At 44.2% G+C, this 13,793-nt stretch overlaps 1 protein-coding gene and 2 long non-coding RNA genes across 3 annotated transcripts in view; 1 reads left to right on the forward strand and 2 right to left on the reverse strand.

The window, feature by feature from the left end:
- Window positions 1–13,793, forward strand: part of NOTCH2 (notch receptor 2) — a 176,475-nt gene that overhangs the window by 157,205 nt on the left and 5,477 nt on the right. The window contains exons 23-33 of the mRNA XM_081486126.1: window positions 1,530–1,766; window positions 4,433–4,545; window positions 5,487–5,992; window positions 7,332–7,679; window positions 8,560–8,702; window positions 8,904–9,114; window positions 9,555–9,651; window positions 10,761–10,929; window positions 11,733–12,034; window positions 12,812–12,959; window positions 13,612–13,709. Of these exons, the coding sequence (XP_081342252.1) occupies window positions 1,530–1,766; window positions 4,433–4,545; window positions 5,487–5,992; window positions 7,332–7,679; window positions 8,560–8,702; window positions 8,904–9,114; window positions 9,555–9,651; window positions 10,761–10,929; window positions 11,733–12,034; window positions 12,812–12,959; window positions 13,612–13,709 (2,372 nt within the window). The remainder of the gene's footprint in view (window positions 1–1,529; window positions 1,767–4,432; window positions 4,546–5,486; window positions 5,993–7,331; window positions 7,680–8,559; window positions 8,703–8,903; window positions 9,115–9,554; window positions 9,652–10,760; window positions 10,930–11,732; window positions 12,035–12,811; window positions 12,960–13,611; window positions 13,710–13,793) is intronic.
- The window catches only part of LOC145504808 (uncharacterized), a 74,622-nt gene that overhangs the window by 6,345 nt on the left and 54,484 nt on the right, over window positions 1–13,793 (reverse strand). The gene's annotated exons all lie outside the window — the stretch shown is intronic.
- On the reverse strand, window positions 7,035–8,712 carry LOC145504810 (uncharacterized). Its single transcript, XR_014052526.1, has 2 exons — window positions 8,508–8,712; window positions 7,035–7,765 (listed from the first exon to the last, which is right to left on the reverse strand). It is a non-coding gene; the product is annotated as an uncharacterized LOC145504810 (long non-coding RNA).

A 13,793-nucleotide genomic window follows, 5' to 3' on the forward strand; every position in this document is an offset into this window, starting at 1 on the left:
AGGTTGATGGTCCAAGAATGAACTAAGAATTACAATAAGACCTAATGAGATACAACCCTAGATGGTGGATGGTGGAGCCATCATTCCACCAGGGGCATTTCCCTGCTTCCAAACAATCTCCTGGAAAGAGCTTGGAGTATTATTTTTTAGAAGAGATGTAGTTATAATGGTGCCTGCTCTGAGCAGCATGTGAAAAGAAAAAGCCATCCACAATGGTGGAAGATTGATTCTCATCAAAGAGAATAGAATGTTAGAGAAATATCTATAGTGTCTTAAACCTTTGGGTCAGTGAATTTTGGGTTTCCTTCTTGAGTTCAGAGTTGGCTAAATTAGAATGGAAAAGGACCCCAGTAGCAGGCTAGTTATTGAGCAGTGAGATTAACAGGGAAGACAAACCTAAGGAGAAACAGCCTTTAAATATTTGAAGATTTGTTCCATTAAAGGAGAGTTGTTCTCTGCTCAGTAGTTGAAAGAGAAGTAGAGGTTAATTTTAATTACTTCTAGAGGTAATATTATCCATTAAAAATCCTGTTAATATAATATAATAATTGAGGTCACATTAAATTTATGAATTTGTATAAAGAAGACGGACATCTTTAGAATGAGGAGTCTTCCTAACCAACCCATTGTGTCTTTCTGTTTATTCAAGTTTCCTTTTGTGTCTTTCAGGTCTACTTTAAAGTCTTCGTGTAGGTGTAGCACATTTCTTGTTAAGATTATTCTTAGATATTTTATCTTTTGCTATTGCTATTGAAACTGAGGCCTTTTTTTTTTTTTTAACACTTTCCTTTCCAATCGTCTTGCTATTACAAGTGGTAAGAATACAGGACTGTTTTTCTTTCTTCTGTAATTTTTTGAATTAATCATGAAATCACTTCTAGAATAGTTATTGATTTCTTTTGTTTCTTCCTCGAAAATATGTACGGATGTTCATACTTGATGGCTCTTTTATGTCTGTAGCACATTAAATGAGTTCTGTTTTAAATGGAATAACCTTTGAGCTCTCAAAAGGATATTTCCCTTCTATTTTTTGATAAAAGATATTTGTGCACTTACACTATTTTACAGAAAAAGTCATTTGTGTGATTCAAAATTTACTTCCAATTCTTACCACTGATTACTTGTAATCTATTTATTTATGGTTATACTCTTTTTAACTGTTTTTATATTTTAAATCAAAATGAATAAATTAATGAAAAGTTACCAAATCTCTCTCGAGTTCCAATTTCCTCACCTTTCAAGTGGAAAAATAATACTAGCTATGCCCTAAGGGATTGCTTCATCACTGGGTTGTGTGTGGAGTACATGTGAAGTCCTGAGTACATTCTTTGCTTACTGGTGCCCAAGAGGATGGCCACCATCCTGGGTCAAGCGTGTGTTATGCCCTGCCTGACCGAAATGGTCCCACCAGAGGCTGAGCAAAGTAGCCTGACTAATTGTGAAAATGCCACCAGGGCTGGTTTTCCCTTCCTGGAAGGCAGAATTCCAAGAACTGTCATAATTTTCTCTCCCTCGTCTTTCTCCTCCAGGCCTGCTTTGTGAAGAGAACATTGACGACTGCGCCAGGGGTCCCCACTGCCTTAATGGTGGCCAGTGTGTAGACAGGATTGGGGGCTACAGTTGTCGCTGCTTGCCAGGCTTTGCTGGAGAACGCTGTGAGGGGGACATCAACGAGTGCCTGTCCAACCCCTGCAGCTCTGAGGGCAGCCTGGACTGCGTACAGCTCACCAACGACTACCTGTGCGTCTGCCGCAGCACCTTCACTGGTGAGCTGAGCACCTTTCCAACTGCCCCAGCCACTCTGCCTCGAGGTGGGGTGGGGGTTTCAGTGAGGAAACTAGGCCCTGCATGACACATCCCAGACCCAAGGGAAGCTCTCCTGGCCCATGGACTATAGCCTGCCGGGCTCCTCTGTCTATGGGATTCTCCAAGCAAGAATACTGGAGTGGGTTGCCATTTCCTTCTCCAGGGGATCTTCCTGACCCAGAAATCAAACCCCGGTCTCTTGCATTGCAGGCAGATTCTTTACCATCTGAGCCACCAGGGAAGCCCACAGGTAGTCATTGGTGAGCTGTATGTAGTCCAGGCTGCCCTCAGAGCTGCAAGGGTGAAAATCTAGACCAGCTTAATTCAAGGGCCCAACTTTTTCTTAGGTCTGTGCTCCACAGATGTTTGTGTTTCCTGAGAGATGCTATCTCTTTTGTTATACATTAATTACATCATATTGTAGCAGAAGTATGAAAAAAAGAAATAGAATGTTGGGAGTAGTTGAGAAAAGTAACATTTTTAAATTGAGGTAAAATATACCTAAATAAAGTTCACCATCTTTACCATTTTTAAGTATACAGTTCAGTGATATTGAGGACATTCACATTGTTATGCTACCATCACCACCATCCATCTCTAGAACTCATTTCATCTGAGCAAAATAACATCTCATGTTCAAGAACCTTACATCTAACTCTGGTTTTGTCACCCTGCCTCCTGTGGCATGTAGCGACTTGAGTGACTGGGTAGTCGCTGCCATAGTGACCTTTCTACCTCTCTGGGATCCAAAGAAGCTTAGGGTCTTCTGTGACACTTAAAAGGAATATATCCAAATTGGGGTATGTTTAACCAAAAATCAACTGATGAGGGTATAAACAGGAAAACTTCAGAGGTCACAAGCAGGACCTGCACACTAAGACTTGGCTGTGTTCATCACAGATTACAAAGATGAGTGAGTCCTGCCTCAGAATAGGGGTTTTATCATAGACAGTTGCTAATTATTTCTGGAGAAGGGCAACTTGGTGACTTTGGCGAGCTGAAAGAGCTGTTTATATCTAAATATGGCAGTACCATCAGTTACCCAGAAATATGTCTTGCACTCCTAGGGTCAGTTCAAATCTTTTGCTATAGAAGTATTCTTTGGAAGTCAGATGAGAGTCTGCAGTAGTCTACTTATTAGTAATATGGAAAGTTGAACTCTGCTACATCCTGGGCTTATTATATCCAGACATCCCCCATTTCCAATTTTAAAGATATATTACCTTTAAGAACTTTGGAATTTTATTTTAAAAGGGGGGAGATGGATTTTGAAATATGGAAAACACCTAGGTACAGCATCAAAAGAGAAACAATCCATTATGAACGTCATACATTTGAGGCAACCCTGGACAGAGACTGTGAACAATCTGTCGTCTCAGACTGGTCATGATATGCTTGAAAACTAGAAGACGACTGACTCCCTTTCATTACCTCTGAGGCTTCCTTTATCTGGAAATGCTGATGAGCACTACAAAGAAAGAAGGAAAGAGGCGAAAGGAGTGGAGACCACCTTGAATTGGGGTCCCGTAGCCAGAAGTGGTGTTTCTACATTTTCCACACCTGTGAATTAAAAAATCCTTTGACTCTCAATCACAATTATGATGGGAATATTAATCTGTGGGGTTTTTTTGTATGTTTGTTTTAAATTTCTATTGGAATATAATTGCTTTGTAATGTTGTGTTAGTTTCTATTAACACAAGCTGTGTAGGTAACACTAACATAAGCTGTGTTTTAAAACAATGCCAATAAGGTTACAGAAAGGCTGGAACATTATTGAAAACAGGTGTCACTGATGAAAATTCAATATAAACTGCAAATCAACATTTTTTAAAATTAATTATTTTAATTGGAGGCTAATTACTTTATAGTATTGTGGTGGTTTTTGCCATTCATTGACATGAATCAGCCACAGGTGTACATGTGTCCCCCCCATCCCAAAAGTTTTTCCTTTTAATTTTTATTACAGTATAGTTGATTTACAATGTTGTGTTATTTTCTGCTGTACAGCAAAGTGAATCAGTTATACATATTTATCAATCCACTCTATTTTAGATTATTTCCCCATATAGGTCATTGCAGACTACTGAGTTAAGTTCCCTGTGCCATATAGTAGGTTCTTATTAGTTATTGCTTTTATCTATAGTAGCATGTATATGTTAATCACTGTTTTAGATGTATTGGCCTGGTGTAGCCTGTCTTATGAAGTAGACAGTGTTAACAAAATGCAGTGAATTTTTGCTAAATGTTTTTGACTTATGAAAGCTAAAGTGCCTTCCAAAAAGCCTAGGTGTCATTTTCTTTCTTTTTTTTTTTTTTTTTGAGGGATTAGTCATTTTTTGTACACATCTTGTTCTGTGAGTCAGTTCAGTCATGTGCCATTTGCACTTATTACTGTAGACAAGACAGATGAGGGAACTGTCCTGAGTGGGTGATGGGCCAAGGATGTTGGGCTCTAGCATGTGCCTTCCTCATCCTCTCATGTCTCCTTAGGCTTAGAACTCAATTCTCACACCTCTTGCTCCCTCTCTAATCCTTTGACTAGCTCACATCCCAGTAGTGTCCCGTTCAATAACCTGAGTTACTGCTTCCACCTTTTAAATACCCCCTTTCATTTTCTACTCGGAGGTCGTCATTGTGAAACGTTCGTCGACGTGTGTCCCCAGATGCCTTGCCTGAATGGAGGCACTTGTGCTGTGGCCAGCAACATGCCCGATGGTTTCATCTGTCGTTGTCCCCCGGTGAGTGCCACAGCGCCCACTGAAGGAGGATGCTGTCTTCCATATAGCCTGTGACAGAGCCAAGACAAAACCTGGAATTTCCGAGCTCTGTGGGGAACTTTCTCGGTGGGGACGTTTCTTAATGTTAGCCTCTTTAGGAGAAAGGGCTTCAGTTTTCCCTTTAGAACTATTGAAATACTTCCAGAAACAGTGAGCTCCCTGATCTGTGACTGTCAATCCTCAGAAGTACTAAGGGCAATGGGATATTCCCTTGGGAACAGGGCTAGTGTATTTGGCTTCGGGGTCTTGTGCTGGAGGGTAGTCTTGCTGCCCAGACTGGGACAGAGTTATTGGAAATGCTACTCTGCTCACATCCCTCGACAGCAGTTATTTGGGAACAGACTGCTTCTTCAACTAGAAGGAAGTCTAATGTTAGCCATTTGCTGTGCAAACACTTTTGCTCCTGCCAGAGTCTATAAGCTTCCTAACAGATGAGCGGAGGGATATCAAAAGGAAACCTATCCAGTAACCTTGGCCTGGACTGAGCGAGAAGTCCAAAAACGAAATGACATAGGAAAGTCTTTTAGACATCTAATCCTCTGAAGTGAGTTTTTTCCCCTGTAAAGTCATTGTATGAATGATCTACTGATGATTTGGAAAGGTGCTAATAGGTTCGGTGTCACCTTATTCCTAACGTGAACTCCAGACTTCATTTCTAGAGGCAAGCTCTTAGAGTTTTATAAAAAAGTTCTGTATTCATCCTGGAACCACCACCCTGACCTGTAGGTTGACTTGAAGAAGTCTCTTCCTAGAACTCGGTCCAGGAGGCTACCTGGAGGGATCTTAGCCAAGAGCCTAGTCTTTACCTCCCTAGAGGTGTGGCGGTGAGAGGGCTGGGGGGGAGAATGGGGTCTGCCCTCACGAGTCACCTGCCATCCTCATTTGTTCACTGATTCCCACAGGGCTTCTCTGGGGTGCGGTGCCAGAGCAGCTGTGGACAGGTGAAGTGCAGGAGAGGGGAGCAGTGTGTGCACACGGCCTCGGGCCCCCGCTGCTTCTGCCCCAACCCCCAGGACTGTGACTCGGGCTGCGCCAGTAGCCCCTGCCAGCATGGGGGGAGCTGCTACCCTCAGCGCCAGCCTCCATACTACTCGTGCCAGTGTGCCCCGCCATTCCGGGGCAGCCACTGTGAACTCTACACCGCCCCCACCAGCACCCCTCCCGCCACCTGCCTGAGCCAGTATTGCGCCGACAAAGCTCGGGATGGCATCTGCGATGACGTGTGCAACAGCCATGCCTGCCAGTGGGATGGGGGGGACTGTTCCCTCACCATGGAGGACCCCTGGGCCAACTGCTCCTCCCCACTGCCCTGCTGGGAGTACATCAACAACCAGTGTGACGAGCTGTGCAACACAGCCGAGTGCCTGTTTGACAACTTTGAATGCCAGAAGAGTAGCAAGACATGCAAGTAAGCGCCCAGGGTCCCCAGAACTGAGGGACAACGCTGTCACTAACACACCTCCGTCTCTTGTTCTTTTGCTCCTAACCACTCCGGTGCTTCAGCCCCAGCCTCCTCTGCCTTTTGGACTGGCACCCAGTTGCCCTCTTCTTCCTGGTGTCGCCCTGCCCCATTGCACGCTACCCTGTGCTCTCCCTTGCTGACCGAGGGGCAGGAATGCTCACTGCACAGCCACTCTCTCTCTCTGCCTATCTTGGCTTCCTCGCCTGCTGCTGTCACAAGTTCCCAGCGGAAGTGACTTTTGGAAGTGTTACCCACTGTCAGGCAGCCTCTCACATAATCTGCCTGCAGCATGGTTGCAAAGGTCTGTACTCTTCTCCATTCATCCCGTGCCTTTCCCTAAGACTAGGTTTCCCTTCCAGATTTATCAGGAAGCATCTGCTAGATTAGTCAGCTTACCCCTCCTGGTCTTCACTGCTGCAGTAATAGGGGACATTGTGGGTTACATAATAGCTTTCCATTTAGTCATCCTATTTGGTTCAACCCTGATTAATTCTCAACAACCTTGTGAGGCATAGGTGTTGTTAATGGCCTTTAACAGGCCAGGGAAGGGAGACTTGGGAGGTTCAAGAACTTGCCAGAGCACATATAGCTCCTCCCGACTCCTGATCTCCTCACAGAGTGGCAGGTTGGACTGGGTGGACTTGATGGTTACATCAAGGGATGGGAGTGAGGAGAGAGAAGGGGTGAGTGGAAATCAAATGATTTTTGCATCAACAGGGTTTGGGAGTCAATTTCCATTTCCCAATGTTTGAAAGATGCTGTACAAATTAGATCTGGTATCCTGTGTGGGACACACTTCTAGTGAAGATTCAATCTTGATTAGAAAAGAAATGGGCCATATCAAATGGGCCAAAGGTCAACTGTACAGCATCTCTTGTTGGTATGGGGCTACTTTCCAGTTTCTGGAAGCGCTCTCTAGAGTCTTGTTTTAGTGCTGAAAACCCAGAAGCAATGGATACAAAAATAAAGGAAACATGAACCAGGTAGATTTTTGTTTCAAATTTGTTTACAAATCTGATTTAACGTGATGAAAAGCTGTCTAGGGGCCCATGAGTTTAGTGAGTAGTTTTGTTTCTCATTTAGAGAGTACTCACTGATGCTAAGGTGTGTAGACTATATATACTCTTAAGAAGTTGGGCATGGAGAGTCACAGAAGGCTTCAGAGGACATTCAGGATCTAACCTGAGCCATAGAAGATGGGTAGGAAAATCCACATTAGTTCCAAGTGGAAAACAAATAGAGCTCCACTGTGGTCTTACCATATTCTCTGCCTCCCTCTGCCTAGATATGACAAATACTGTGCAGACCACTACGAAGACAACCATTGTGACCAGGGTTGCAACAGTGAGGAGTGTGGCTGGGATGGGCTGGACTGTGCTGGTGACCGGCCAGAAAACCTGGCAGAGGGCACCCTGGTCATCGTGGTGCTGATGCCACCTGAACAACTGCTCCAGGATGCCCGCAGATTCTTGCGGGCACTGGGCACCCTGCTCCACACCAACCTCCGCATCAAACGGGACGCCCAGGGGGAACTCATGGTCTACCCCTATTATGGTGGGAAGTCAGCTGCCATGAAGAAGCAGAGACTGACACGCAGGTCCCTTCCTGGAGATCAAGAACAGGAAGTGGCTGGGTAGGTGTTTAATTTCTGAACTTCTTAAAGCTTAATTTTATCAAGCTGAGCACTTTGATACACAGATGTCATAACTGCAACTGCACCTATAAAGATGAAAGGCCAGAAAACAAGTCAACCAAGTAACACAAGCCAGTAATCCCAGTCTTTACAGTTAGTGCTAAAGGTTTGCCTTAATCTTGGAATCCTGAAAAGTGGGCTGAAGCAAGTCAAGTGGCAGGATGTCAGAACGGGCTCCTCGTGCTAGAATCTAACCATTTGCCAGAGTTGGCGTAAATCCTTCTAGAGATGACTCCTCTTTGTATTAATCCTGGACTTCTTTTCAAGGCCCTTCATTTCTGTCTCTTTGACAAGGGTGATGTTCTGCATATATTATGTCATCCACACTCAGGATTTTTTTGGTATCTCACAATGTTCAGCTTGCTAGCTAGCTCAAGTACAGATGCAGAGAGAAAGGAGAGTAAGGAACAAAAAGCAAGAGGCAGGGGTGTGTTTTTAGAGTAGCTGTATGTACCGTTGAGTACACCAGAAGGGGGAAGGGGTAGAAGCAGCCCACCAAAGGCAACTTCACCCCATTTTCTCAATTTGTCTTATGTTGCCTAAATGTCAGAACACTTAGATGCAGCCAAACCAAGGAACGTGAAAGTGTTAGTCACTCAGTCGTATCCAACTCTTTGTGACCCCATGGACTATAGCCCACCCTAAGTGAGAATTAGTGTTTAGGATGTAAACCATATCTTAATTTCCGGAATCTTCCTGGAAACAGCATCCCAGAGGTAGAGAGCCCCGAGGCTGAGGGTGAGGAAGGGGCTCACATAACCCCTCTACCTCAGATTCCTGGGTTGACATTTTCTCGCCATTTCTCCTTGGCTCCCCTCAGCTCTCAGGTGTTTCTGGAGATTGACAACCGCCAGTGTGTTCAAGACTCAGACCAGTGCTTTAAGAACACAGACGCAGCAGCAGCTCTTCTGGCTTCTCACGCCATCCAGGGGACCCTTTCGTACCCACTTGTGTCTGTCGTCAGTGAGTAGCTCTAAAATTAAGGGGAAAGTGTGCTGAGGAAGGTGTCACTTGCAGGCAGAGAGAACGGGGCACAGCTTACAACGTGCAGCTCTCTGTTTCTTGGGGCTAGTGAGGTCAAAGTTGTTCTCTGAAGGAGTTTAGTGGGAATATTGAGAGGTGGATGTTTTATTCATCACTTTCCCTATCTCTCTGCACTTTCAGGTGAATCTCTGACCCAAAAACGCACTCAGCTTCTCTATCTGCTTGCTGTTGCCGTTGTCATTATCTTGTTTATTATCCTGCTGGGGGTTATCATGGCAAAACGAAAGCGCAAGCATGGCTCCCTCTGGCTGCCTGAAGGTTTCACCCTTCGCCGTGACTCCAGCAACCACAAACGTCGTGAGCCAGTGGGCCAGGATGCTGTGGGACTCAAGTAAGAGTTTGTCAACAAGCTACTATTCACAGTAATAACAAGTACGGATACATGGAAAATTAGATCTTGTTGAATCATGATTTTAAATTCAGAGCTCTGGCCATGCCATGCTACTATACTTGACCATGATACTGAATGCCTGCTTTGTGGCTATAAAATAAGAGTCTGGATGCTTCAATTCTGTACATATTATCACAGTGATGCTCAGCTTCTGTGATGAGACACACCTTTGTCGTAAGCTCTTGCTTAGTGGGAAAGGAAATGATATTTACTCAGGCAATGCGATGTAATATTACCCATTTTTCCCCTGGGTCAAGGCCCCTGAAAGTCTGATTATAGCCATGAGAGAGTGTGATGATAGAAAAATTATGAAAATTTCTACGTTCTTTTATGATATAACTCTGCTTTTATTTTATACCTTCATGATTCTGTCATGTCAGAAATCTCTCAGTGCAAGTCTCAGAGGCTAACCTAATTGGTTCTGGAACAAGTGAACACTGGGTTGACGATGAAGGGCCCCAGCCTAAGAAAGCCAAGGTAAGCTGGCCATGGTAGAAACACTATTATTAGCCATTGTCTGCTGATATTTCACATTTTTGTCCTTTGGTATCTAGAGTGTCATGAATGGGAAAGAAGGGTGGTAGTCTGTACTTGTTGCCCAGGCCTTGACTATCCTAGGTTGTCTCAAAAATCAGGAATATTTAGGTCATTGATGGCCTTGGGTTACTATGTAAGTTTTTCAGGAAGAACTCTTTAAAAATAATAAAACAAACATGCTTCCTTCCTCAAATGTCATGTTGATGGTACTTGAATAAGGACTATTATGTGTAAACACCGGTTTCTTTCATGGCTAGCTCTCTCCCTTATTCTCTCTGGATACTTCAAGGGAAGGTGGAGTTAGTCAGTGGAGGAAAGCCAGTGATCACTGACTTTGGAGGCTTTAAATCTTGATCCCTGGAAACTAAAGCCATATAGCAGTAAGAGGTACATTGGGCTGAGTCTGACATGAAAAAGGAGACCATTCACCCATAGACATACATGGCTGGGATATGCATGTATGCCATGGGTATTCTGAGGAAATAAATGCTTGAGGAATACAGGCATGTACTACATCATGATGGTTAAGGAAATTACTACAGTCAGGACTGGATTCAAGTCCAAATCTCCGGCACATTATTTAACCTCTTTATATCTAACTATCCTTAATCTGTAAGATAGGGAAAATAATAATGATTCTTTCAATACGGATGAATTGCCTTACCTGTTTTCTATCACATACTGAATATTCCATAAAGGTCAGCTGCTTTTAAAAGTATAATAATTGCTCAGCAAATACTTCCTGAATGCTGGCTCTGTGCTGGGCACTGGGGTGGATACAGAGTACAAGGAGGCAACCTTGAACAAGGCTTGCTCCCTGTCCTGAGGAACCTTTCAGGCAGCAGTTGAGAACTGCCATGCAATGCTGTGTAAGTACCTAACACAACGCTTAGTTAAGGAGAGTGAGCAGCGTGTGTTCTTTAGGACCAATAAGAGGAATTAAAGTCTGCTCTCTACTCGAAGGGTAGCTAGAAGTCAGTCAATCAAAGAATTGGGAGAGATCCTGGGGGCAGGCCAGAGTGATCAGGAGAGTTGTCTTCTTCTTTCAGGCTGAAGATGAGGCTTTGCTCTCAGAAGAAGATGACCCCATCGATCGGCGTCCATGGACACAGCAGCACCTGGAAGCTGCGGACATCCGTAGGACACCATCACTGGCTCTCACCCCTCCACAGGCAGAGCAGGAGGTGGACGTGCTGGATGTGAATGTCCGCGGTCCAGGTCAGTGCCTGCGAGCCTTCTCTCTTCACTGCGCCATGCCCACGCCTGGTTCCACCTTATCCCTGTGTTTGCCCCTCTCAATGATCGACGAAATCAGACTAGAAATCAGCTTGAGGAAATGAATGTCTAAGGAAAACAGGCTTGCAGAAATTATGAATTTGTATGAGAAAAGAGGCAGGATTTCATTTTGCTTCACCTTCTGCATGCATACATGCTAAGTTGCTTCAGTCGTGTCCGCCTCTTTGTGATCCCATGGACTGTAGCCTGCCAGGCTCCTCTGTCTATGGAGTTCTCCAGGCAAGAATACTGGAGTGCATTGCCATGCCTTCCTCCAGGGGATCTTCCTGACAGAGGGATTGAACCCACCTCTCCTGCATTGCAGGCAGATTCTTTACCACTGAACCACCAGGGAAGCCCTCACATAATGCATGTTCAGCAACAAAAAGGCTGATTATTTGGGATATATTTCAGTGGGATAAAAAAATAATATCCCAAAACAAAGGAATAGAGAATTTGTGTAGTTCGTACCTTTAATACTGGGTATTTTAAAATGTTGTCCAATTTAAAAAAGCATAGCACTTAGAAACTTGAACAGAAAAGCTTGTTTAACTTAGAGACTAGCTCCTCTTTACAGAAAGGATACTATCAAGGAAAAATCAATTGCCACTTATCACAAGAAGCACAGGGATTTTTTTCCCCCCAAAATAATTTTCTTCAAATTGAGCTCTTCCAGTAATAGGGTTAAGTGAACATCAATGTCCTTCCCCTCCTTGAATACTATTTGGAATTTCCCTTTCCTCCAGATGGGTGCACCCCACTGATGCTGGCTTCTCTCCGAGGAGGCAGCTCAGACATGAGTGATGAAGATGAAGATGCAGAGGACTCTTCTGCCAACATCATCACGGACTTAGTCTACCAGGGTGCCAGCCTCCAAGCACAGACAGACCGGACGGGTGAGATGGCCCTGCATCTCGCAGCCCGGTACTCAAGGGCAGATGCTGCCAAGCGTCTCCTGGATGCAGGTGCAGATGCCAATGCCCAGGACAACATGGGCCGCTGCCCTCTCCATGCTGCAGTGGCCGCTGATGCCCAAGGGGTCTTTCAGGTAAAGATCATGTAAAGAGTTGATCCCTAATGAATCTAGACTATTTTCCCTTCCTTAAGACATGTAATAACCCATTATATTTGTTCAGTGATTCTTTGAGAGAATAGGGCAGATGATAGAGTCATGCTTGCTGGATAGGAAAGCAGGAAAGGGAGGCGGGCAGACAGAGCTGACCATATACAGCCAGCTCATAGTACAGCAGATAACACCAGTCTTCTGATTGTTAATCAGTGCTTTGTTTTTTGTTTGTTTTTGATGAGGCAAAATACCTCCCAAATGAAAAGATCAGGTGCATGACACCTGCCTCCGACTAGTAGTTAGTCAGCTTCTCCCTTTACATTTATCTGACTATATGGGCTTCCAGCTGCTCCTTGGTGGTTTTCTTGACATGAATTCACAGTGCACATCTGATGCCATATTATTTTAGCCTTATGAGGAAATTGAAAGCATTCTGTATCATCTTAACTTGTACACCATAATTGAGGTTGTGGTATTTTCCCACATTCCCTCTTATTTCTTTAGAAAGCAGAAGTACGTTAGTTTACAAAGCCATTGTAGAGCTTGAGTTTGTTTGTATATTCATTCATCCTATTCCTTTATTCATTCATTCAACAAATATTAGTTGACTGACCCTAGGAGAACCTGGACACAAAGATAGCAAAACATTCCCTGCTCTCCAGGAACTTACAGTACAGCCTCAACTCTGATGCTCTTATCTTAGCTTCATTATTTTTTGTATTTGGCTGACTCTCTTTTCTGTACTTTCTTGTGTTCTAGATACTGATTCGCAACCGAGTAACTGATCTAGACGCCAGGATGAATGATGGCACTACACCCCTAATCCTGGCTGCCCGCCTGGCTGTGGAGGGAATGGTGGCAGAACTGATCAACTGCCAAGCAGATGTGAATGCAGTGGATGACCATGGTAGGGATGAGAATCAGGGATTCATATTCCTACCTGCAAAGCAGGCCTCTAGGGAAAGAAATTGTTGCATGATCCTTAAAGAGCTGTCTCAGATCCGAATCTACTGAAGATTCATTCATTCATTTATTCCTTCTTCGTTTTGCAATATTGAGTTCAGAGATTTGAGACAGTGCGAAGTCCACAGATGAAGTTGGGAAGGGATTATTAGTGAGAGTTCTTGGATCTCAGAGCAGGTCTATGAGAGGTTTCCCTGAGTAGGTTCTCAGGTATACCACTCTTATTATGAGGATATGAGAGCTGACTTCATGGAAGGGGTAGGGTGGTGAGATATTCTAACTGTATATCCTGGCATGTAATAAATAAGCAGGTTATTGTCTTCAGCATGTGACAGGGTAGATACTGCCACACGAAGGCTGTGGTACCATAGACAGATGATCCTTTTACTTAGAGGTCTTCTGAAAGCTAGGCAGCCTGTACTGAAGTATTTCTAGAACAGGGGAAAATGAAGATAATACTTTGGTTTTTCCGGTGGCTTCCAGCTGTTGTCTGAGAAGTTCAAGGTTTCCTTGTACAAGTCATGACACTTCCCGATGGGAGGAGTAGGACATGACCTCTTACTCTGTCTGCTTATAAAAATGTTTTTTCCCCACAGGAAAATCTGCCCTTCACTGGGCAGCTGCTGTGAATAATGTGGAGGCAACCCTTTTGCTGTTGAAAAATGGGGCCAACCGAGACATGCAGGACAACAAGGTACAGTCTGGGCTCTGAGCTGGGGGGCAGGTACAGCAGTGCCTCAGATTATGAATGATGCCATTCCTTTTCTCCTGTAGCTGT

The sequence above is a fragment of the Giraffa tippelskirchi genome, chromosome 5 (assembly GCF_054371585.1).
Source record: "Giraffa tippelskirchi isolate mGirTip1 chromosome 5, T2T-mGirTip1v1.2.pri, whole genome shotgun sequence".
Classification (NCBI taxonomy): Eukaryota; Metazoa; Chordata; class Mammalia; order Artiodactyla; family Giraffidae; genus Giraffa; species Giraffa tippelskirchi.